Source organism: Xiphophorus couchianus, chromosome 4, assembly GCF_001444195.1.
Source record: "Xiphophorus couchianus chromosome 4, X_couchianus-1.0, whole genome shotgun sequence".
In the NCBI taxonomy this organism is placed as follows: domain Eukaryota; kingdom Metazoa; phylum Chordata; class Actinopteri; order Cyprinodontiformes; family Poeciliidae; genus Xiphophorus; species Xiphophorus couchianus.
In genome coordinates, this window is record NC_040231.1 from 30,340,306 (window position 1) to 30,360,662 (window position 20,357).

Genomic DNA, 20,357 nt, shown 5'->3' on the forward strand with positions numbered 1-20,357 from the left:
GGCGACGGATGACGCACTCCATGAGACATCTACGTATTTTATGTCTATTATACACCTGCGCTAACTGTAGGATTTGAGCAACGACACAAACAATAGTGAGTATAAACAAAGAAACAAAAAAACAAAGAAGTAACTTACCTGAAATGTCCCTTTTAACAAAAGGAAAGTTGCCTTTTAAATGTTCCAAATATTTCAACAGTGTTAGTTTGAAAAATTCATAAACATGGATGTAAACTGCAACACAGCGCTACCATAAAGCAAACTCGGGATATTATGTGAAGCAAAGTTACCACAGCAGTGTTTAAGCTGGGGTCATATGGCGAACTCTCTAATAAATGTGGGATAAATTACAAATATGTTTAAGGGAAAATATATTTCTCTTAAAAAATATTTGAACTAGTGGAGTTTGGGACAGAACAGCAGGGTTTAAAAATGAGCCTGCTGAGAAGAGTAAAGGAATTAAAGCCAAACAAAACCGGTTAAGTCCTGCACCAAACTCTCCCTGACTGTGTCGGTAACTGGTGGACATGCCAGTCTGTGGTTCGCCCTGCAACAGCTCTGTGATTAATACCTCTGACAAAGCGGCAACTAATGATCGATTGAGAATGCTTGGCTTCTAAAGACCATTTCCCCTTCACTTACTTTGCCTTTTTCAAAGCCGTCTGATATTTTGATCACTGGCAGGGGCCATGTCAGTGGAATTAATCTCTAATTTAAAGCGTGAACCATCTTTGGCACAAAAATCTCTGCACAGAAGGAGATTTTTTTTTTAATGATTTATTAATTCTGAATTCACCTGCGACCGATGGGGCATTTACCCAGAACATGTCCTGACTTTAGAAATCCGTACAAAAACGGTAAAACTATTGTTAGATTGTGTTAGGTTCTTCATGTATATCTGCAGTGCTTCACTTCTTCCGCAGTTTATGTTCCAGCCTTATTTCAAGTTTGTTAGAAATAGTAATCCAACAAATGACCTTTATGGAAGTATTTACAGCCTTTGCTTAATACTTTGTTGGCAGCAATTCAGTCCGGCAGTACTTTTAAAAACAATGCCACCAGCTTAGCTCACCTATCTTTAGGCAGTTTGACCTGCTCCTATTTACAGTTCTTCTGCAGCTCCGTCAGGTTGAATGGAGACATCTGTCAGCCATTTTCAAATTTCTCCAGAGACATTCAATCATGTTCAGGTCTGAACTCTAGTTTGGCCACTCTAGGACATTCACACAGTGGTTCTGAAGCCACTCTAGATGCCTTGGCCATGAGCTTTGGGTCGTCATCCTGCTGAAAAATGAACCGTGGCTCAAGTCTGAGGTCCTGATGCTATGGAGCAGTTTTTCATCCAGGATGTCTCTGGACATTGCTGCATTCATCTTTCCTGACTAGTCCGTCACTTCCTACTGCTATAAAACATCTCAATAGCATGATGCAGTCACCACCGTGCTTCACTATAGGGACGGTGGAGCTTCCTCCTAACATGACGCCTGGCATTCACACCAAAGACTTCAATCTTGGTCTCATCAGGCCAGAGAATCTTGTTCCTCCTGCTCTAAGAGTCCTTCAGGAGCTTTTAGGTAAACTCCAGACTGGCGGCCATGTTCCTCTTATTAAGGAGAGGCTTTCTGGTCGCTCTACCATCCAGGCCTGATTGGTGGATTGCTGAAGATGGTTGTCCTTCTGGAAGGTTCTCACTCTGACAGAGTGACCATCAGTTTCTTGGTCTCCTCCCTGAGTAGGATCCTTCTCTCCCGGTCACTCAGTTTAGATCAGTGGCTTCTAACCAAACTTCTTCCATTGACCAATGACGGAGATCGCTGAACTCATTGGGACCTTAAAGTAGCAGAAATGTCTCTGGAACCTTCCACAGATTGTTTCCCCAAGACAATCCTGTTTCGGACAACTACGGACAATTCCTTTGATTTCCTTCTTGGTGTTTGACCTTTGACCTGCTGTCAACCGTAGGACCTCATGTAGGCAGATGTGTGCCTTTCCCAATAAAGTCCAATGAACTGAATTTACGACAAGTGGATATCATTTAAGCTGTAGAAACATCCGAAGGATTATCTGTGTAAGAAGTTCAGTTTAGAGCTGCTTGTTTTCTGTTTTCAATAAATTAGCAAAGCACTCAAACTCTTATTCATAATGGGGTGGATTTGTGTAAAGAATGTCGAGGAAAGTCTGTAACATAAGACAATGTGTAAAAAGTGGAGCGGCTGTGAATACGTTTCAGATGCTCCGTACGTATGTGTGGGAGGCTGCATGTAAGCAATACCAGCTTCGGTTGCTCCAATGTGCTTCTTTGTTTACTTTGATTCGAGATCAGCCGCGATCCCTGAGCAGTTCCTTTATTTTATTTATTGATTGTTTTGTTAAATAACACATGCGTGTCCATCCACCCATATCCGACGTGCCCCGCGCGTCCGCCAATGACGACTTCATCCATATGGAGAAAGAGCAACATGGCTCAACGTTTACAGCCTCATGCATTATGCAGCGGGGGCTTTTAAGAAAGATGATTGGAGAATTCCCACCTGACACGCAGCTGCGGCATCAAAGCGGGAGTGGGAGGAGAATTAAATCGTACAGAAATAAATAATGGTCGACTTGATGTCTTTGCTAATTAGGATTTCTGGCGTTCGGGTCAAAAGGCCTCCAGGAGGAAAACGGAAAAAAAAGAAAAGAAGAAAAAAGCCTCTGAGGAACAGGTCTGGGGTTTTAAGGTGGTGAAGCACAACAACATGCTGTGTTCTCTGACAAAGTCTTTTATAACCAGCATTTAAAATGAAATCCCATGTACAGCACCTTGTACATGCCGCGTTGGAGCGGATCCAACGCTTTGACATCTTTTAACGTCTTGTCACGTTAGCATGTTGGACCCAAACAATATCAGATCATTTTTAAGTGGAAGACGAAGTTTTACGGATAAATTCTTTTTGCAAAGAGTGACATATTAAGCGTCGAGCCCTGATGCCTACATATAGTCTTACGACAGCGGTCGTGTGGAGCTCTCACAGCTCGGGTCTGCAGCCTTTACAACCTAAAGATCCATTTTTGCTGTCAGGCCAGCCAAATAAAACTCCTTTAGAGCCACAAATGTCGCATGCCTTTCTGAAAAAAAGAAACAAAAAAATCCTCTATGAAATACGGTGTCATTTAATTTCTAATTTTAGGATTTAAAATAAAGATTAGCATCAAATTTAGCAAAAAAGATGAATAGATTTTTTTTTCTGTGGGATGGAAATTGATGTAACCCCCCCCCCACAGATTCAAGAGAAATTGGTCTTAAACGTGCTTTTAGTGTCATTCTTTGTGGAAAATCCATATTATGTCTAACAGTTGTTGATTCTTCAGAAGTTTTAGCCAAAGTCATTTAGAAACCTAAACAGAGATTATTAATCAGAAAAGCAGCACCAGTCAAACTCTGGAGGAGCTGCAAAGACCCAGGCGCTCAGGTGGGAGAATCTGTTGACTGGACGGCTACTGGTTTAGCCCAAAATAGGTCAACATTTTTCACATTGCACAAAATACACTTAAGTGGGAGATACGAAAAATCTGCAGAATGTGTCCATTCTGTCACATTAACCCGATTAATCGATTAGTCAACAGAATAATCGATTACTAAAATAATCGTTAGGCGCAGCATGCAAAGATGAAAGCTGCTGTAAGCCCAAAACACTTGCAGTGGCAGCTGCGGTGAAACGTGGTTCTACAGAGTGTTGACTTAGGATACAAATACACACCACACTTTTCAGATTATAATATGAAAACCCTTTGTCATTTTTCTTCCATGTAACAATTATGATCCACCTTGGGCGACCATATTAATAATATATATATATATATATATATATATATATATATATATTTTATTTATTTTTTTTTTGAAGTTTGGGTTTTTAATGTGACAAACTGAAAAGAATTAAAGCCCCTGAACGTGATATTTTCCCCCACGGTGAGACTCCACTGCTGCCGAGTAGCCACACAAACACTAGAGGGCTCCCTCTATGGGCAGCTAAATGGTTCCCTCTGCTGTCATTCACACGCACACCCCCACGCACGCGCACTCTTAATTCATCCCCGCAATGATGAGCCATGACCTTTTCACTAACGGTCTTAATAAGAGCCTCACCCCCTCCCGCACCCGCACTACTTCTCTTTTGCTAGCCAATAATTCGTTTTCTTTTTCTTTTTTTCCTGTTTTATTTAATGTACGTGAAGAGTTTTTTCCTGTTTAAATGCAGAAAAAAAGGCGCAAACATCATGTTAAACCCGGAAGGACAGAATAGTTTCCTCTTTCCCTCTCAGCCTCCAGCGCGTGTCCATCTGGTCGCGCGTGAACCCGATCAGATGTCTGGAAATGAGCAGCCGCGCGCGGCTTTCTGCGTGTCAGAAAACTCACGCCCCCCCCCCCCAACAGTTTAAAAAAAAAAGAAAAGAAAAGAAAAGCGTAACAGTGAGAATAAAGACGCATTTAAAAAAAAATATCTACATCTGACGCTTTGAACGCGAGACGATATCCTTTTTTTATTATTATTATTATTGTTATTATTATTAATATAATTATTATTATTACTCTGCGTCCGTGGCCGGTGCTGAAGCGCCGTGCGTTCGTTCATTTGCGCGCCTGTTGACCCGACTCCTCATCAACCCAATGAGCGCAGCGGAGGGAGGTTTCTCCCCCTCTCTGCTCCTCTCCTCTCCTCCTCTCCTCCTCTCCTCCTCCAGCGTGCAGCTCTCTCCTCCATCTCCTCCTCACTTCCCCAGTCGGCCAGCCAGCCTGTCGGAGCTCCTCTAACTGCGCGCAACCAACACCGTGTCGCTCCGCATTGACAAACTGCAGGACGGATTTTCTTTATTTCTTTTTCTTTTTCTCTCTTTTTTATTTTTTGTTGTCCGCCAGGCGCTTGTTTTGCACATTTTGGTTTTTATTTATTCATTTATTTATTTATTTATTTATTTTACCTCGGAGGGAAAACCCTAATGGAGTTTTTGGCGTTTTTTGGAAGGCAACACGCTAAAATAATGCAGCAGCGGGAAAGGATCCGAGACTAACGAGTAAGTACAAGCGAGCCACCGTTGCATTAAAAAGCGAAGCCCCGTCAGGTAGGCGACTGACACCTTCATACATGGTGAGGCTGAAGAAGACTTCTCTTCTCTTCTCTTATCCGAGCTCGTTTGAGAGATTCCGTCCCCAAACCCAGCAGGTCTGCAGAAAGGTCTGCAACTTAGCTTATCATTTTATTCATTTATTTATTTTCATTTTTTTTTTTCCTCCCCTCAACTCCTTCCTGCGCCTGTCATGCATGCCGGCTGCATGTGGATGATTCCCCCGCAAATCGGACCGCTTGTGCGCTCCAGTCGCTCTGCTGATGCGCAAAGACGGACTGAAACTTCAGAGAGAGAGAGAGAGAGCGCTGTTAGATGGTACAGATTCAACCCGGCGCCTCGTACTTCATGGATTTGATTTAGAAACGGCAGCAATAACGGAAATAAATAAATCAAGCTTGTGCGTTTCCCCACCTTGGACAGCTCCTCTGGCTGGTGCCCGGCGCTCTGTTGGTGCCCAAGCCGCCTGGACGCGGCTGTCACCCGCCTGGGAGCTGTCCCTCTGTCCCTCTTTCTCTCTGTCCTTCTGTCCCTCTTTCTCTCTGTCCCTCTGTCTCTCTTTCTCTCTGTCCTTCCGTCCCTTTGTCTCTCTGTCCCTCTGTCTCTCTGTCCCTCTGTCTCGTGGTGCTGAAATGCATTCTCAGGTTCAAACCGAAGCGGATGCAAGATGTAGAGAAACGCAGTGCAGATTGTATTTAAATATTTGTTTGTAAAATCTTGTCCTAGGATAATTTTTTTTTTAATATCTCTTTTGTAATATGTAATTTTTGGCCTCCAGGTCACAATGTACACTTCAGTACTGTTGCTTTGGGCTTCAAAATAATTGTCCTTGGAGATGCAGTAGTCTTACGTTGTTGGGTCTGTAAAAGTTCCTGGGAACTGGAAACAATCTGCTGGGCTCAGTGAAATCATCTGCATTAGTTTTTTGGTCTTTATTCCTGTCTAATGAAATCACACCCAGCTGGTGAAAGTTAAACCTTTTAGAGAAGAACACCAGCTTTGCTTGATCAGATTGTTAGAGAATTTGCTTCGAAAATATTCAAAAACATCAACTTTGTGTTCATGCTTATAATGACAGAACACTTCTGGTGTGATATTCCATATCTGCTTCAGTGGGTAAACATTCCTCTCAGCACCCTTTTTTTTTTGTGGCAATAATCTCATCTGGTTTCTTTCGATATCAGAGGGCTGCAGTCCTGTTGACATCGCTCGCCTGCCTCACCTTGGAACTTAGAGAGCAGGGGAGGAAGAGGACGAGGAGGAGAGTGTGTTTGAGGAATCTGCCTGCAGTGTGTGAATGCGCTCAACCTGTCACAACATCAATCACACGGAAACACGAGAGTCCTCAAAATCTGACCGGGATAATCCCCCCAGAACGACAGATTACTAACGCAGCAGTCTGATTATGGGTGTGGAGGGGGCGGAGAGCCTAGGAGTACGGTGCTTCTTGTTCTAGGAAGGATAAGGTGAAAATTTAGATGAGGATGTCAGGTCAGGGCCGCTGCTGTTCCTTACAGCTCCCCCCTCCCAAATCACCTCTCCCCTCCCTTTAGCTATGACTTTCACACAGAACTCCTTCAGATGTTTCCTTGACTTCCTCGCGACCCTCCACGAGTCCGAAGAGACTAACAAACTCTATTGCTCCCTTTCAGGTCTCCCCCTTGGAGTAACGGCCAATGGACGCCACGCAGAGAGCCTCACCCCCCCTCGCCAACTGCTATGGAGGCACGTCAAGCCACGCCGGTGACCTTTATCGCACCATGAATGCAAGCTCCGCCGCTCTAAGAGGACACAAGTAACCTTTTCTTGTTATCTAAGAAGGAGCTGTTGATCTGAAGAGAGAGGAGGGGGGAGGAGGGGCAAGAGGTGGAGGGAGGAGGAGGAGGAGAAGAAGAAGAAGAAGAGTCCAGTGAAACAAACAGTCAAACAAGCAAAAAAAAAAAATCAGGCAGCGACAGGATGCCAAAGAGGTCCGAGGAGATGCTGGTGGATCTGTGGATGTCCTTGCTGCTGGTGTGGATTACTTGCGTCCCCTCCGTTTCCACGACCCCCGTTGGGGGCCAATCCAGAACAGCACAAACCGGAGGGTCGGCGGCGGCGGCGGCGGCGAGCAGTCTTGGCGAAGGACAAAGATTACTGAGTCGCGCCAAGAGAGGATGGGTTTGGAATCAAATGTTTGTGCTGGAGGAATTCTCTGGACGGGATCCAATCCTGGTTGGCAGGGTGAGTGTTTGTGATTGTCAGCGTTATATTAAGCTTGCTTATCGTGTGCAAACATTAATTCGGCCCGTCTGAATGGGTCCGTCTTCCTCCTTGTTTCGCTCTCTTCCCTATGGGTGGTGGGAGGGCTGAGGGTGTCGAAGAAGGGAGAGGGAGGGGGAGACGGAGATTTGAGGCCGAGAGAGGACAGGGGAGGGCAGGGGTCTATACGGACACAATCTAAACTACATCCAGGCAATATTTTCACTTTTTTTCCTGTTTTTTAGCTTATGCCTTTGTATGCCCTTGAAGCAGATTTCTAGTTTCTCCCACAGTTTCTGCAGGAAGAACCTTCCCTCTTCCCGCTTTGCCACATGAAGGCATGCGTTACAGATTATGCATGGCACAGGAAGCACGTAGGGTAGGTTCCATTTTCCGTCCTGCAGCTCGGGGCCACCTGCTCCCCCCGGCCCGGCGTCGAGGTGGAAGGCTGTTGGCCGGCCCCGCCAAAGCAGCTTGTTCACAGCTCTTTGCTGACTTTCACCTGGGGAGAGTCAGCCTGGCATCCTCCCTTCCCTCCCGCCCGGCAGTATCATCCAACCACTCTGGCAGGAGCAGGGACACAGGCCACCGGGCGCAATATTTGATCTCGCTTGGTAATAGCCTTTTGCAAACAGTTTACCAGAATCTCAAATTGGACAGCAAGCTTGTATCCCCAATGTTGCTTATGACTCACTGGCCAAGTAACTACTCTAAGCATCGTCCTCTGTTCCAAACCTTGTCATATGGCCTCATCCATTAAAGATTGGCCACCACGTGGGGTTTGCACCTGTGTTTTCGGAATATCGTGCAAACGCGACACAAAAACGCTGTTAAGTGACGCATTAATTTTTCAGCCGAGTCATTTAGGCAAGCCTCCGCAGGATTCGACAATGGCTGCTCATTAGGATGCAAGAGGAAACAAACACTCGCGGGGGCCACGGGGTCCGCACGTGAGCTTGGAACGCGAGGTCTCCGCCGCAGCTGTGGGATCCAGAGCGTCGAAAGCTCAGGATATCACCTGACAAACTGTTACATAATCATGTTTTTCTCTGTTTTTTTCTATAAAAAAGAAAAAGAGAGAGAGAAGAATTTGCGATTAACTGAGTTGAAAATGTTCTACAGGGAATAGCAGGTACAAAAACACTCTACGGTCCATATGGTGAAGGATGCTCTCTGTCAAGGCCTCTGCTAATGCAACGGAAACTTGACTGTAGGGCAGGTTAGTCACAGGTACCTTCCTGATGAAGGACAGTGTGAGGACCGGGTGCAGAACGGAGGGGTGCTGGGGGAGTGTGAGCGAGAGCTAGCCCTTTTGCAAAGCCCTGATGATGGGTTGCGTTCACTGCAAGGTTAAGTGCTCATGAGTGTGGCTGGCAGAGCCGAGATAAGTTAGACCAAGATGGCACCGCATCGGTTCAGGACTATAAATCTCCCTCTCCCTTTTCTGTACCTCTGTCTCCTTTTCCTTCGACTTTTTTCCCTCCCCGTGTTTCTCACGCTTAATTAAAAGATGAATCAAATGGGTGGGAGGCGGGATTCAAATGGGTCGTATAGCTCTCTGGGTGTTTAGCTAGATTTCCTCCGCAGCGTCTGCCGCAGACAATTATCCAGGAAGTCGAGGCAAAAGTTGGACTCCTTCCATCAGAGAGTTTGTTTATAGCCACAAAACTCCGAGCCTTAATTCGACTCCTTCTCCCTAATCCGCGCCCGTGACCCGACTCCTCTCACCTACGCCGACGAAGTGAACCAGAGAAAGAGATGGTGTTTGTGAGGAAGAGATCATCCCATTGATTTTCTTTTTTTTTTTAAACCAGGGTTCCATCTGCTGTGTTTTCTCTTACCACAGAGCATTAGCATAAAGACAGGAGAGCTGTAGATAGGGGGGTTTGAAGGGGGTGAGGTATGGAAGACAGAGACGGACAACTATGAGCCATGACAGTACCCCTCTCTCATGGCAGCACCACCACCGCTGCCCCCAAGCCCTCTTTTTTTTTCCCCCCTTTCTCTTTTCTTCTTCAGCGCACCGTTTCCTGACATTGTGATTCAGTGAGCGACGTGCTCGTCAGCCCCCATCAGTCCCGCTGGCGTCGGTCGAGGCAGACATACAGTACCTGTTAAAGTGAAGCCGGGGAGACAGCTGTGAAAGCTTGTTGCCGGGCTGTAGCTTAAAATGAACACAGAGTTGGAGCGGATTTTAAGGATTACTCATCATGAGCCAAAGGTGCTTCAGAAATATCCCATCATTAAGAACAGAAATAGGCAAATGTGGGAAAGCAGACAGACTCAGTCTTCGAGAAGCAAGAAGGAAATATGCATGCGACTGGAGCAGACAGAGAGCCGCAGCTGTACAGGCTCAAGGATTTGGAGAGCCAGAATTTTTGCTGCTTCGACGTCGTCTCAGTAAAAAAAAAAAAAAAAAAACTGATAAAAGGTCATACAGCATACAGTCTGCTTTAATGCATTAATGGTGATCTGTATAGCAAATACTGAAAAATCTGATTTCTTTCTCTCCATTGAAGGCGTCAAAACTCCCACTGTTTTCAGTGTGTAAGCACATCAACCCACAGCCTGTCCTCTGATGCATTTCATTTGGATAATCGGATAGAGGTTAGCGTCACGCTTTGATGCATGTATGGGAATATTTCTGTCATTTGATCTTTTTTCTGAACATGCAGGATGTATTTTTATCTGGTTAACGTGTTGTAGTTCTGGAATCGGTCAGAGCAGGAGCTGGTAGGCCGGAACTCGGAGACGACTGGATATTGATACCTGCCGGTTAAACTCTTGTTGCTTCCTCTCCAAACGCCGATCCACACTAACTTCCAAACACTCGCACTACAGAACCATTGAATAAATTAGAATATTGTTGAAAAGTCGGTTTATTTTAGGAACTTTATCACCCGTGAAACACATTACATAGATTAGTTGCACACAAATGGATGTTTTCTACCGCTAATTTATGCTAATTGTGATGATTTTCTGCTGACAGTTAATGAATAGATGACATTTAAAAATTGGAATATTATGTCAGAGCAATAAAAAGAAACATTTTTATGAGATAAAAAATGTAGACTTAATGAAAAGTATGTTTAATATTTGTTTAAAGGTTGTCAAGTTTTAAAAAGTGCTTTTAATTTGACAACTTTATTGAATATGACTGTATATGTGGATCAATTTAAGGTTATTAAACTTATTTCTGGTTTTGAAACACATCCGTCCAATTTTGTCCCAATTCTGCTTCCCTTAAACTTTAAAATATGAAGAAAGTATCAAACAGCTGGTGTCATACTGAGGCCCCAGCACTCAGTCTGTGCTACACAAATGATTTGCTATGGTGCTCTTAATACCTAAACCTAATTGTAACCTTGATGTTTAACCCTAATTTTTAACACATCAAACACAAACTACTTTGAAAAATGATTAAATCTGAAATTGTTTAATATCCTATGTGCAGAACTTTGCATACCCAAACTGGAAAGAGTGAATATGAATTAAGTTTTAGACTCTTAAGTCCTCAGACTGATGCTTTTTAAAGTTTGCAGCAGCATTATATCTACCTGCTGGCTCTGAATCGGTATCAGACGACTCCCAATAAGAATCTCTCGAACTGCTCAGATTGCGATTGTTGTCCAAAAAAAAAACAGGAAACGATTTTATCCCCAAGAAACCCCCGGGTCCAGACTCTGCGTCTGATCCGAGCCGGCCCAGCCGTTCAGCCTCTCCAGTCAAAAGCTGCTTCAATTATTAAAACATACAACGACGCAACTCGATTACACCAGGCCATTAAAGGCAAAACACTGTGTTGGAACAAAAGACAAACAGCGTGCAAATTGCTGCGTTTGCACCAAAGAGATATCCGGATGTGTTCGCCCTTTGTAGTGTCTGGCAGATTGATGGTAGTCTGCACTGAGATTTTTTACATTTTTTTTTCCTAGACATGACTTCTCTAAACTCCTTTACTTCAGATCATTTAACACGGATCCTGTTTGGTTTGCTAATGATGGATTCCAGGGCTGAAATGGAGTGTAGATGCACTAATCTGACTGATCCTTCATCCCATTGTCCAACGCTTTCATCCGCTGCAGCATTGTGTATATGTGTGTGCGTGCGTGGGGGCGTGTGTGTGTGTGTGTGTTTCCACAAAGAGAATCGGTAATCAACCATCAATATTCATCAGTTCAGACTGAAGTGTGAGATTGCAGGGAGTGACAGTGATGCAGACCAAAAAAAAGAGGAAAAAGGCTTTGATTACTGATTCAGCAAAGAAAATGGATACGTCTGTAAGAGGGGGGGGAAATGGCTTTGTCTTTCCTCATATGTGTTCTGAGGAAAAGAACATGGGATTCATCGTTTTTAACAAGCTGCAGGAGAGCATTCTCAACCAGACGGAGGGGGGGATAGCATCAGGCTGGAGCGGTTCTGGAAGTCTGCTGGGTGCTTTTTTTTGTTGTTGCTGGAATTAAAGGTGATATTTTGTAGACTGCGCTCCCTTCAAAAAAAAATAAAAAAACAAAAAACGAACTCAAGAGGCTGGGACTGACTTCTTTGAAATGTTTCAGTTTAGATTTTTCAATTTACGTGGTGCATTCAGGTGAAACCAATAAAAAGATCTCGGGGAGATTTAATTGGTTCAGTGTGTTGTAAAAGCAGCTGCTCCTTGCGCGTGTTTATGTATTTATGGGATTCTGTATCTCATAAAGTAAAATTTTCACAGCTCATATGAGTCGAGGTTTTAATTGCTTGTCGTTTTGTGTTTACCACCTGGCTTTGGACTGTTAATGCGCCGGCTTTGTCCAGGATAGTGTATAAAACCCATTTCAGACGTTGCTGTTTGATGCTCTCTACTTGGCCTGGTTAGCGGTATTGACGTAAACCGAGGGTTAAAAACTAAAACTTCGCTTGGTGTCATCCGTGCTGCTGAAAGTCATTTTAATGTCTGGTGTTTTCTCTGGCTTGTTAAAACATAATGCAGCCCAACTGGTCAACTCGTTGCCAATCAACTTGTCTGTTTTCTGACAGTCATTGCTTAGAGGTCTAAGGACCGCGAACTTTAGTGCTGGTTCAAAACTGTGGCATAATATCTTCATTACTCCACGACTGTTAGCTAATGTCACATTGGTTGACCCCCAGCAGATGCACCAGCCACAAAGCAGAACAGGTCAGTTTTTCCTTAAGTGATGATCAACAGGTAAAATACTGAAAAATTTGTCCATACAGAACCAGGGCTGGGATTTAAAAAAATGTCAACGCAATTAATTGCAGTTTTCGCTTTTGCATACAAAAGTCCAGAACCGGAACCTTTGTATTGTGTTTCTGGTACGCCTGTAATGCTAACGCACATCTGCAAATAGGAGAGATGGACGACAGAGCCGCTTTTTCTGGTACATTATTGGCTTTTAAAAATCGATCTGATTGGACGGTGGAAAAGACTGCTGCAGCAGCAGACGTACCGATGCTAATGTCAGTGTCAACAGTCCACAGTAATAATCAATGATTTGTATGATTTTAGCAGCAGAAGGAACAATTGTTGCTTTTCTCTTTAAAGCTAAAGTAATTCAATCAGGTTGTGTTGGTTTTTTAATGTCATAACAGATACCAATCACATTCCGACTTGATGCACTTCGGACTGCCGGGACTACATGTGTGATGCTCTGTAAATCCCAACTCCATCTCTCTCCTCCTCCTCTCTCCAGCTCAGACTTGGTGATTATGGAGAGGGCGACTCTTGAGCCAGAGTAAGCTCGCCCCCGGGGCTGATTGGGTGTGGTACGGTGACATTGTTGAAATTTCTCCGAGCGTTCAGCAGAGATGGGAACTTTAAAGGCGAGACCAGGGTCCTGAACGGAGCCTGGAAACAAAGTCCCCAGTTGATGCTTGGCAGATCAGAGCCCGGCCGCCGATCCCCCTCCCACCTTTATCTACATCCAGCTCCCCTCGCAGCTGAGCCTCCTGTCTGGCTCTGCCTTTGATTGATGGATGAGGAGTGGGAGTTAATGAGAATATTAGCCGAAATATTGCCGGTGATTGATAGCCATTATGACACGTAAATTACAAGCGTTGGCTCGGATATAATACGTTCTGAAACGCAGCCCGAAATTAGACGCGGGTTCCAAAAAGCTGCGGAGGGCGGGTGGAATCGGAAAGCTGTTATTAAATCCTGGAAAGGGAAAAGCCCATCAGTGTTTTTGTTGGACTTGGTTCCATTTGCTTTCTCACACCCACATCAGCTCCTGGAAAATAATAAAGAAATAAATAAAGAAATAAAGCAGCTCTATAATCTCCCTTCGAGCTGTGCCACACAGATCCGTATTGAGCTGCTAGTCTCAGATCGGCGTCCTTACCTCATGTGTAATTTAAAAAAAAAAGAAAAAAAGAAACACATGCTAACAGCTTTCAGTCTGCTGCTTCTCTCTGCCTTCCCCTGTCGACTGGCTCGGTGGGCTCGCCTCTTTCCCAGAAGGCCCTACCTGGATAGTATATCACCAACGCCAGCGGGGCCATTACATCAATGGACCGTGGTCACAGTCTCCCCCCCCTCCAGCCTCCCGTTCCTTTCCAATCTCTCTCCCTCCCGGTCCGTAATAGAACACCGGGCGCGGGGACGGCTCTGATGGAGCCGTGGGATCGCATTAGCGCTGCCCTTGAAGAGCCTGACAGGTCGTCCGTGCCTTTGTGTCGTCGTCGGGCTTCCCATCAACGACAAGCCCGGTATGTCTGTGTGCGTCCAAGTCCAGACAGACTCGAATGAGATGAGCAGACACAAGCCTGGATGGAGTGTATTTAGACAAGAAGGGCTGTGTGTGTGTGTGTGTGTGTGTGTGTGTGTGTGTGTGTGTAGCAGTAAATACAATGCGCCTGCCAGGCTTTATAGCGTATCTTTGCAAACATTTGCCGAGGTGTCAGCGTGGTCATATTTATGAGAGATTTCTCTCCAAACCGCATTATGTGCGCATTTGAGCAAGTTGAAATCTCTGGCGCTCTGAATTTACAGGTGACCTTATCCTCACAGGCATTATTACGTTCCCCCTCCATACACTGATATCACCCGCATCCTAAATGTTATTGTGAAGTGTTTTTATTCTAACCAGCCAGTCTCCGGTGATTTAGCGGCGCTGCTGAAGCGGCTCACGTTTTTTTTTTTTTTTTTTTAACCTTTTGGCATATCTGTCACTCTTAGAATGCGGTGCATGATGGGAGTTATTCACCCCTCACGTTTTGTCACGTCATAGCCATACAAGTCAATGTGTTTCATCAGGGTTTTATGTGATTGGCCAACACAAAGCAGTGATTAATTGTGAAGTAGAAGAAAGAACTACGTGGTTTTCTATATTTTTCACAAATAGAAATGGGAGAAATTTGGAATGAACTCATTATGCGTCGGGGTGAACTCGTAGCTTTCTGGCCGAACTCTAATCTTTAAAAATCTTGATTCTAATTTTGGCCAATGACGATAATTTTCCATAAAACGTCACTAAATATAGATACAAAGTCATTGAGTTAGCTACGGCTGGGTGATTATTTTTAACTTTGCAGTGCCGATGTGACCCAGTGGGTGTGTCAGTGTCACACCACTGCAAAAGGAGACGGTGGCTGATTTGAAACTTTTACAGAGACGGATAAGATCGATTAAATATCAGCCGATCGCCCAAAATGAAGAAAATCTGAGTTAATTTATTGATACAGTGCTAATTATACACGAGCTGCAAGTTTTCCTGTGTGGGTGGACAGACTGCATCCGTTCCTGTTTGCTAAACAGCTCAAGCTTAGTCAGAACAAACTGAGAGTCTCTTTGCGCCTCAGTTTTTAAGTTTCATCGCTGATTCGTAATTGGATGTAGGTTTGGACTTTGACTGCGTCATGCCAACCCTTTGAATTCTTTCATCTAAAGCATTCAGTTGTAGCTCTGGCCGTTCAGTTTTAGTTTAGTTTTAGTTTTGTTGACCTCCTTGGAGGTGAGTCTCTGTAATGTGAGAGCAGCAGAGGCCTGCTGAGTGGCATCTGAGGTCCTCACTGCAGTTCAAGAACACTACAAATCTGGTGCCCCTGCTCAGGTGATTAATGCGAATGGAGAGTTTTTCTTTTTTCTTTTTCTTTTAAATTAACAAAAATCCTAGCATCAATTAAAATGTTTTTTAAAAAATGTTATATGCCAGAAAATATTCACCTTTTCAAAGCCTATCTTTTTATTTCCCCTTTAATTCCACAGCAAACAGGCAGGTTATTTATTTAGAGTATTTTATATTTGGTTTATGACTGAGCAGACTTCCTGATTTTAGCTGTTTTTCATTATTTCATTTACTTTTGAGTGACGATTTTTGCCCACATGACAGAACGTTGGGGCACCCCGGTGTTACGGCCTCTAGCAGGCGCTCTTCCAGGATTGCCATGTATTTTACTCCATTTGTCTCATATCAAATCTGACCAGCTTACCTGTCTCCACAGCATGATGCTGCCACCGCCAGATATCAAAATACGGATGGTGTGTTCACGCTCTTTTTTTTCTTTTTTTTGCCAAACAATTTTGCACGTTGGGCTCAAACATTGGATATCAGCTGACGTTGCAAACTGCAACCAGAACTTCCTTTGATGCTCTTTCAGCAAAACGTTTTCACACAGAACTATGACCTATATGGTTAATGTTTGTCCTGTGTACAGAACATCCCACCTAAAGTTTGTATCTCTGTAACTCCCCCAGAGTTACTGTGGCAACATTTTGCTGATTCTCAGCATTTTACAAAAATTTGTGCCACAAGTTAAAGATTTGCATCTGAAAAAGCAAATAAATAAAAAAAAGAAAACTATGTACCATCTTCCTTCCACTACCCAACAGAACACCCTGCGCTTTTGTTTTGACGTGACCAAGTGCGGAAAAGTTCAAGGACCGTGAATACTTTCGCAACTCGCTGTAAAATTCACTCCAGCCTTTTCTGTTGCATGCTGCAGTTTTTTCCCCTCCCCTTGTTCGTTTTCATAGGGGAGTTGAAGTGGGGTTTCCGCTCGGCGTATCATGTGAAGGCACGCTCCGTCCGCGCTCTCCTGTGTACATGCATCAGCTGCAATAATAATTTAACAGGAAAGCACATCAATTCACACGGCTTCAGAGTCCCTGGGCAAAATAACAAGCTTGCCGCTATCAGTCACATCTGTGGCTTGGCATGATTAAATCCGTGTTGTACGGTGAAGGGGGCCTGACGCGAGGCTGCTCTCCCCGAGCTTCTACATCACTGCTAATTCCTAGCAAATGCCCCTCCACCCCCTCCCCAAACCTCCTCCCCTTTACGGCTGCACCCAGGACTGCGTCGCTGTGATTAGCACGCTCCCCTGTCAGCGTTTGTCGGTCAGCGGAGTCCGGCTGTTTCGGGGCTAAAATAAAATGTAAAAACTGGAGAGAATTGCCAACCTCTCATTAAGTCTAAATCTCCTTCCCTGCCCTCGCTTAACTATCTCCCCTCCCCTCGCCTCTCATCTCCATCCCGCCCGCCTCGCTCTGCGCCGCTCACCAGGGCTTGGCCTGCGCTGGCTGTGTGGAGGTGGAGCGCTTATTGGGCTAAATCATCTGGCTCTCTGCCTTGAACTTTGCTCTAACTAATTTATAGGAATTAAAGTGGTTCACCTCAAAGACCTGACTGCCAGGTTGTCTTGTCTGAGTTGGTCTCCTAAAGCAGGATGCTGCTAAATTTATATGATGTATAATTTATATAATTATGAGATGAATTTGCAGCGGTGACAGACTTAAACCTGTCTGCATTTTGCCCTGTGTTGATAATTTAATAATTGTTAAATAACGTATGCCGGGCTACTGAAGTCAAGGTATGACAAGGTTTTATTGCCTTATTGACTAGATTTATTTACCGTTTACTTTGACAAGTGATATTTTTCTTTTGCCAACAGATTATATATATGATGAGAGAGAGAGATTATTTATTGAATGTCCTTTAGATTTGATATAAATGTAGGCATTTAGTAAGGATTTTTAGCTAAATGGAAATATGCATCAGCAGGACTTTTTGAAATCCACGAGCACCAGGAACGAGTGGAGCCCCGTCTGTTTTTGGTTCAGTATCCACAGATTGTTTTGTGAAATTAAATTTCATAGAGGTGACCAGACCACGCCAGTAAAGATATTGGGGTGGTACAGATAAAAAATAAATAAACAAAACTGCAGCAGAGGCTATGCATGGCTAGCACAGCTCAACTTTGGATAGTTTGGGACAACTAGTAATCTATAAGCGTGAATTAAATGACTGAAGGCTTTCAGGCAGATAAGCAGCCTAGATTAGTTTATTATGCTCTGGGTATTACTTATAAGCAGGAAGGCAAAATAACACATTTGTTTTTTAACAAAAATATGTACAAAGCTTAAAATCACTTAGGACTGCTAGTAAGCTCAAGCTCAATGTCAAAAGATTATTCGAGAATTTTAACAATTGTAGGAATTAAATATGCATTTCTGCTTTATATAAAATTAAAATTCATTACATAATTGTCATTTTTTTTTGTCTTTTAATTTAAGTAGGCATGGATATTTATCGTACCATCTACCGTGATAAATTTCTTATAAGAATTTAGATTTATTATTGCCACAATAAATTCCAGGTAATAATGTTTAAAAACTCCTAAGCTTGTCCTTATTGTCAGGATTGTTAGTTTTCCTGTTTTCTCCACTGTTTGTTCAATGACAGCATCAATAAACACCAACATTTTTGACAATACAGTTAGTATGAGAAGACTTGTTTAATACAAATGTGAATTACACATGGAAATGTTTTTCAAGAGCATTATTTGTGTTTGTGGGGCTATAATTGCTGTGACACCCAGTCGTATAGTTACCTAAAAAGATGTAATAAACAGTTCTTCTCATAACTTTTATTGTTATCACATAGTACATCAAAATATTGTGATAAAACTTTAAGTCCATATCACCCACCCCTAAACTCAAGGTCAGTCTCATACAGGCCCGTACTTATCGTTGATGTTGGAGTCAAATCATAGGATTGCCAGAAAAAGAAAGTCTGAATAAAGAAAATAAGAGCAGAATGATTCTGGTCCGTATTCTGATTGCATCTGAATACGGACCTCATCTTCTCATCGATTCAGTGGTTGAGAATTAGCCACTGTAAATGAGGTTCTGATTACCCAAATCTGATTATTCAAATCAAAAAGCTTATGATTATCTGAAACCTGCTAATTGGCCCCTGCCTCTGACGTGGCTGCAGAAGCGGCTCCGGATCCCTGCAGGATCCGTGTGCTCTCGTGGGCTCCGTGCTTGGTTCCACTCCCTGGGAAGCTCCTCTCCTATTGACGGATCCGAGTGTACGCGAAATGCTGCGGGCGGCTTATCCCAGCGCCTCTGTTCCGAAACGCGTCCCATTAGCCAAGCCGGGACTGCCGGAGTAATCTCTTTAAGAACGGATGTTGCTATTGTGTGTGTGGATGTGCATTGGGCTCCAGCGGTTTGCTCGGAGCGCACGTGGGCTGGAGGAGGAGAGACAATGAGGAGGCAGTTCTGGAAACGGATGGTGTGGTGTGAAAAGGGGTGGGAGGTGGACAGCCTATTTCGGGCCCTTAAAAGACAGCAGTCCTCTTTTCTTTTCCTCTCATCAGTTGCTCCCTGAGCTCCTCCTCTTCGCTCTCCATGAACGCCTCACACAGTAAAAGCAACATCAGTAAACAAAAGGATGTGACATTTACTTGGAGATCTGTGTCTTCACCTGTAACAGTCATTAAAGATGATTGTCATCACTCCTGAGCAGAATGCTCAGGGTTGCTCACCTCAATCACAAAAAAAAAAAAAAATGGAGAATCAATGGCCCTGTTCTCTGCAAGCTCTTCTCACTCTGTGCAACCGTCCCCGACTCTGGTATCTGGGTGCCAACAGACTGTGGCTTTGACCTTTCCCGCAAATGAATCATTTCAGTTTAATGATCCTTTCTGCAGAAAGAACAAAAAGATAGCTGGAATAATAGGGGATAGAGAGGAGATGGGGTGCAAAAGGCCAGAACACGAACCGCCACCTTCCCCATACTTTATCCTGGAGGCTGGAGAGGACACCTGTGTCCCTCTAATAGCAGCATTTCCATGTGTTTGTGTGTCTAATGGTGCATTCACACCAACACTGTTTAGTTCACTTTAATTGAACTCTAGTTTGTTTGTTGAGAAACTCCGGTTAGTTTGGTGACGTGTGGATTCATAATCAAACTCTGATGACCAAAAAAGGGAACTCTGGTTCCCCTACAAACCTCGGCCTCGGTTCGGTTGAAGTGACCTCTGATGCAGTTCGAATGTATATGTAGATGCCATCGAAGACATGAACGAAGAGCGCTCCAAAAACAGGAAGAGGACCAAACGGCCACCAGTCTAGTGCTGGTGGGAGAAATGGCCAAAGACAAGAAAAATCCTTCAATCAGACATCACTCCCTTTTTGTTTACATTTTGTGAAGAGGGAAATTGCGCTCAGTGTCTTCCACAGAGGTTTTCACAGATTTTTCAAAGGCTTTGATTGTATGATACAGTGGTAAAGTGAACCCCAGCAAATGTTGCCATTTTGGTCCCCAATTAAATCGAGTCTACCATTCTGCTTAGTCCGATTTAATCAAACTTTATTTTATTTGCTTAGGAAGTCTGGTTCGTTTTGTGAGATGTGAATGTGCAATATTGAACTCTAATGTGGACCGAAAAAGGAAACTCTGGTCTGGGTCAAACCTGGGTCTCAGTTCAAGTGAATGGCAAGGGGACCAGAGACCGCTCCAACACCAGGAAGCAAACTATAGTTCAGGGCATTCTGGGTAAACGCAACCAAAACAAAAGCAGGAGTCTAGCGCTAACAGGAGAAATGGCTCGTGGTGTTTTGCCAAAGACAAAAGAGAAATCTAGCAACCGCTAAAATCTGACGCCACTCAATTTCTATTTAAACTTTGTGAAGAAGTGTCTTCTTCAGAGGTTTTCATGTCGTTTCCTTCAGTAGGTCTTGGTGCAGCGCCACCACAGGTGGAACAGGTTTTTCAATTAGT

General features: G+C 43.9%; 1 protein-coding gene across 2 annotated transcripts in view; it reads left to right on the plus strand.

Annotated features, from left to right (window-relative positions):
- Window positions 1–4,616: 4,616 nt before the first annotated feature.
- cdh8 (cadherin 8) overlaps window positions 4,617–20,357 on the plus strand; it is a 151,645-nt gene continuing 135,904 nt past the window's right edge. Inside the window, exons 1-2 of one of the 2 annotated variants that reach the window (XM_028015319.1) lie at window positions 4,617–5,055; window positions 6,759–7,329. In XM_028015319.1, coding sequence (XP_027871120.1) covers window positions 7,066–7,329 — 264 coding nt within the window. In that variant the 5' untranslated portion in view covers window positions 4,617–5,055; window positions 6,759–7,065. The remainder of the gene's footprint in view (window positions 5,056–6,758; window positions 7,330–20,357) is intronic. The other variant, XM_028015317.1, reaches the window with a different exon arrangement.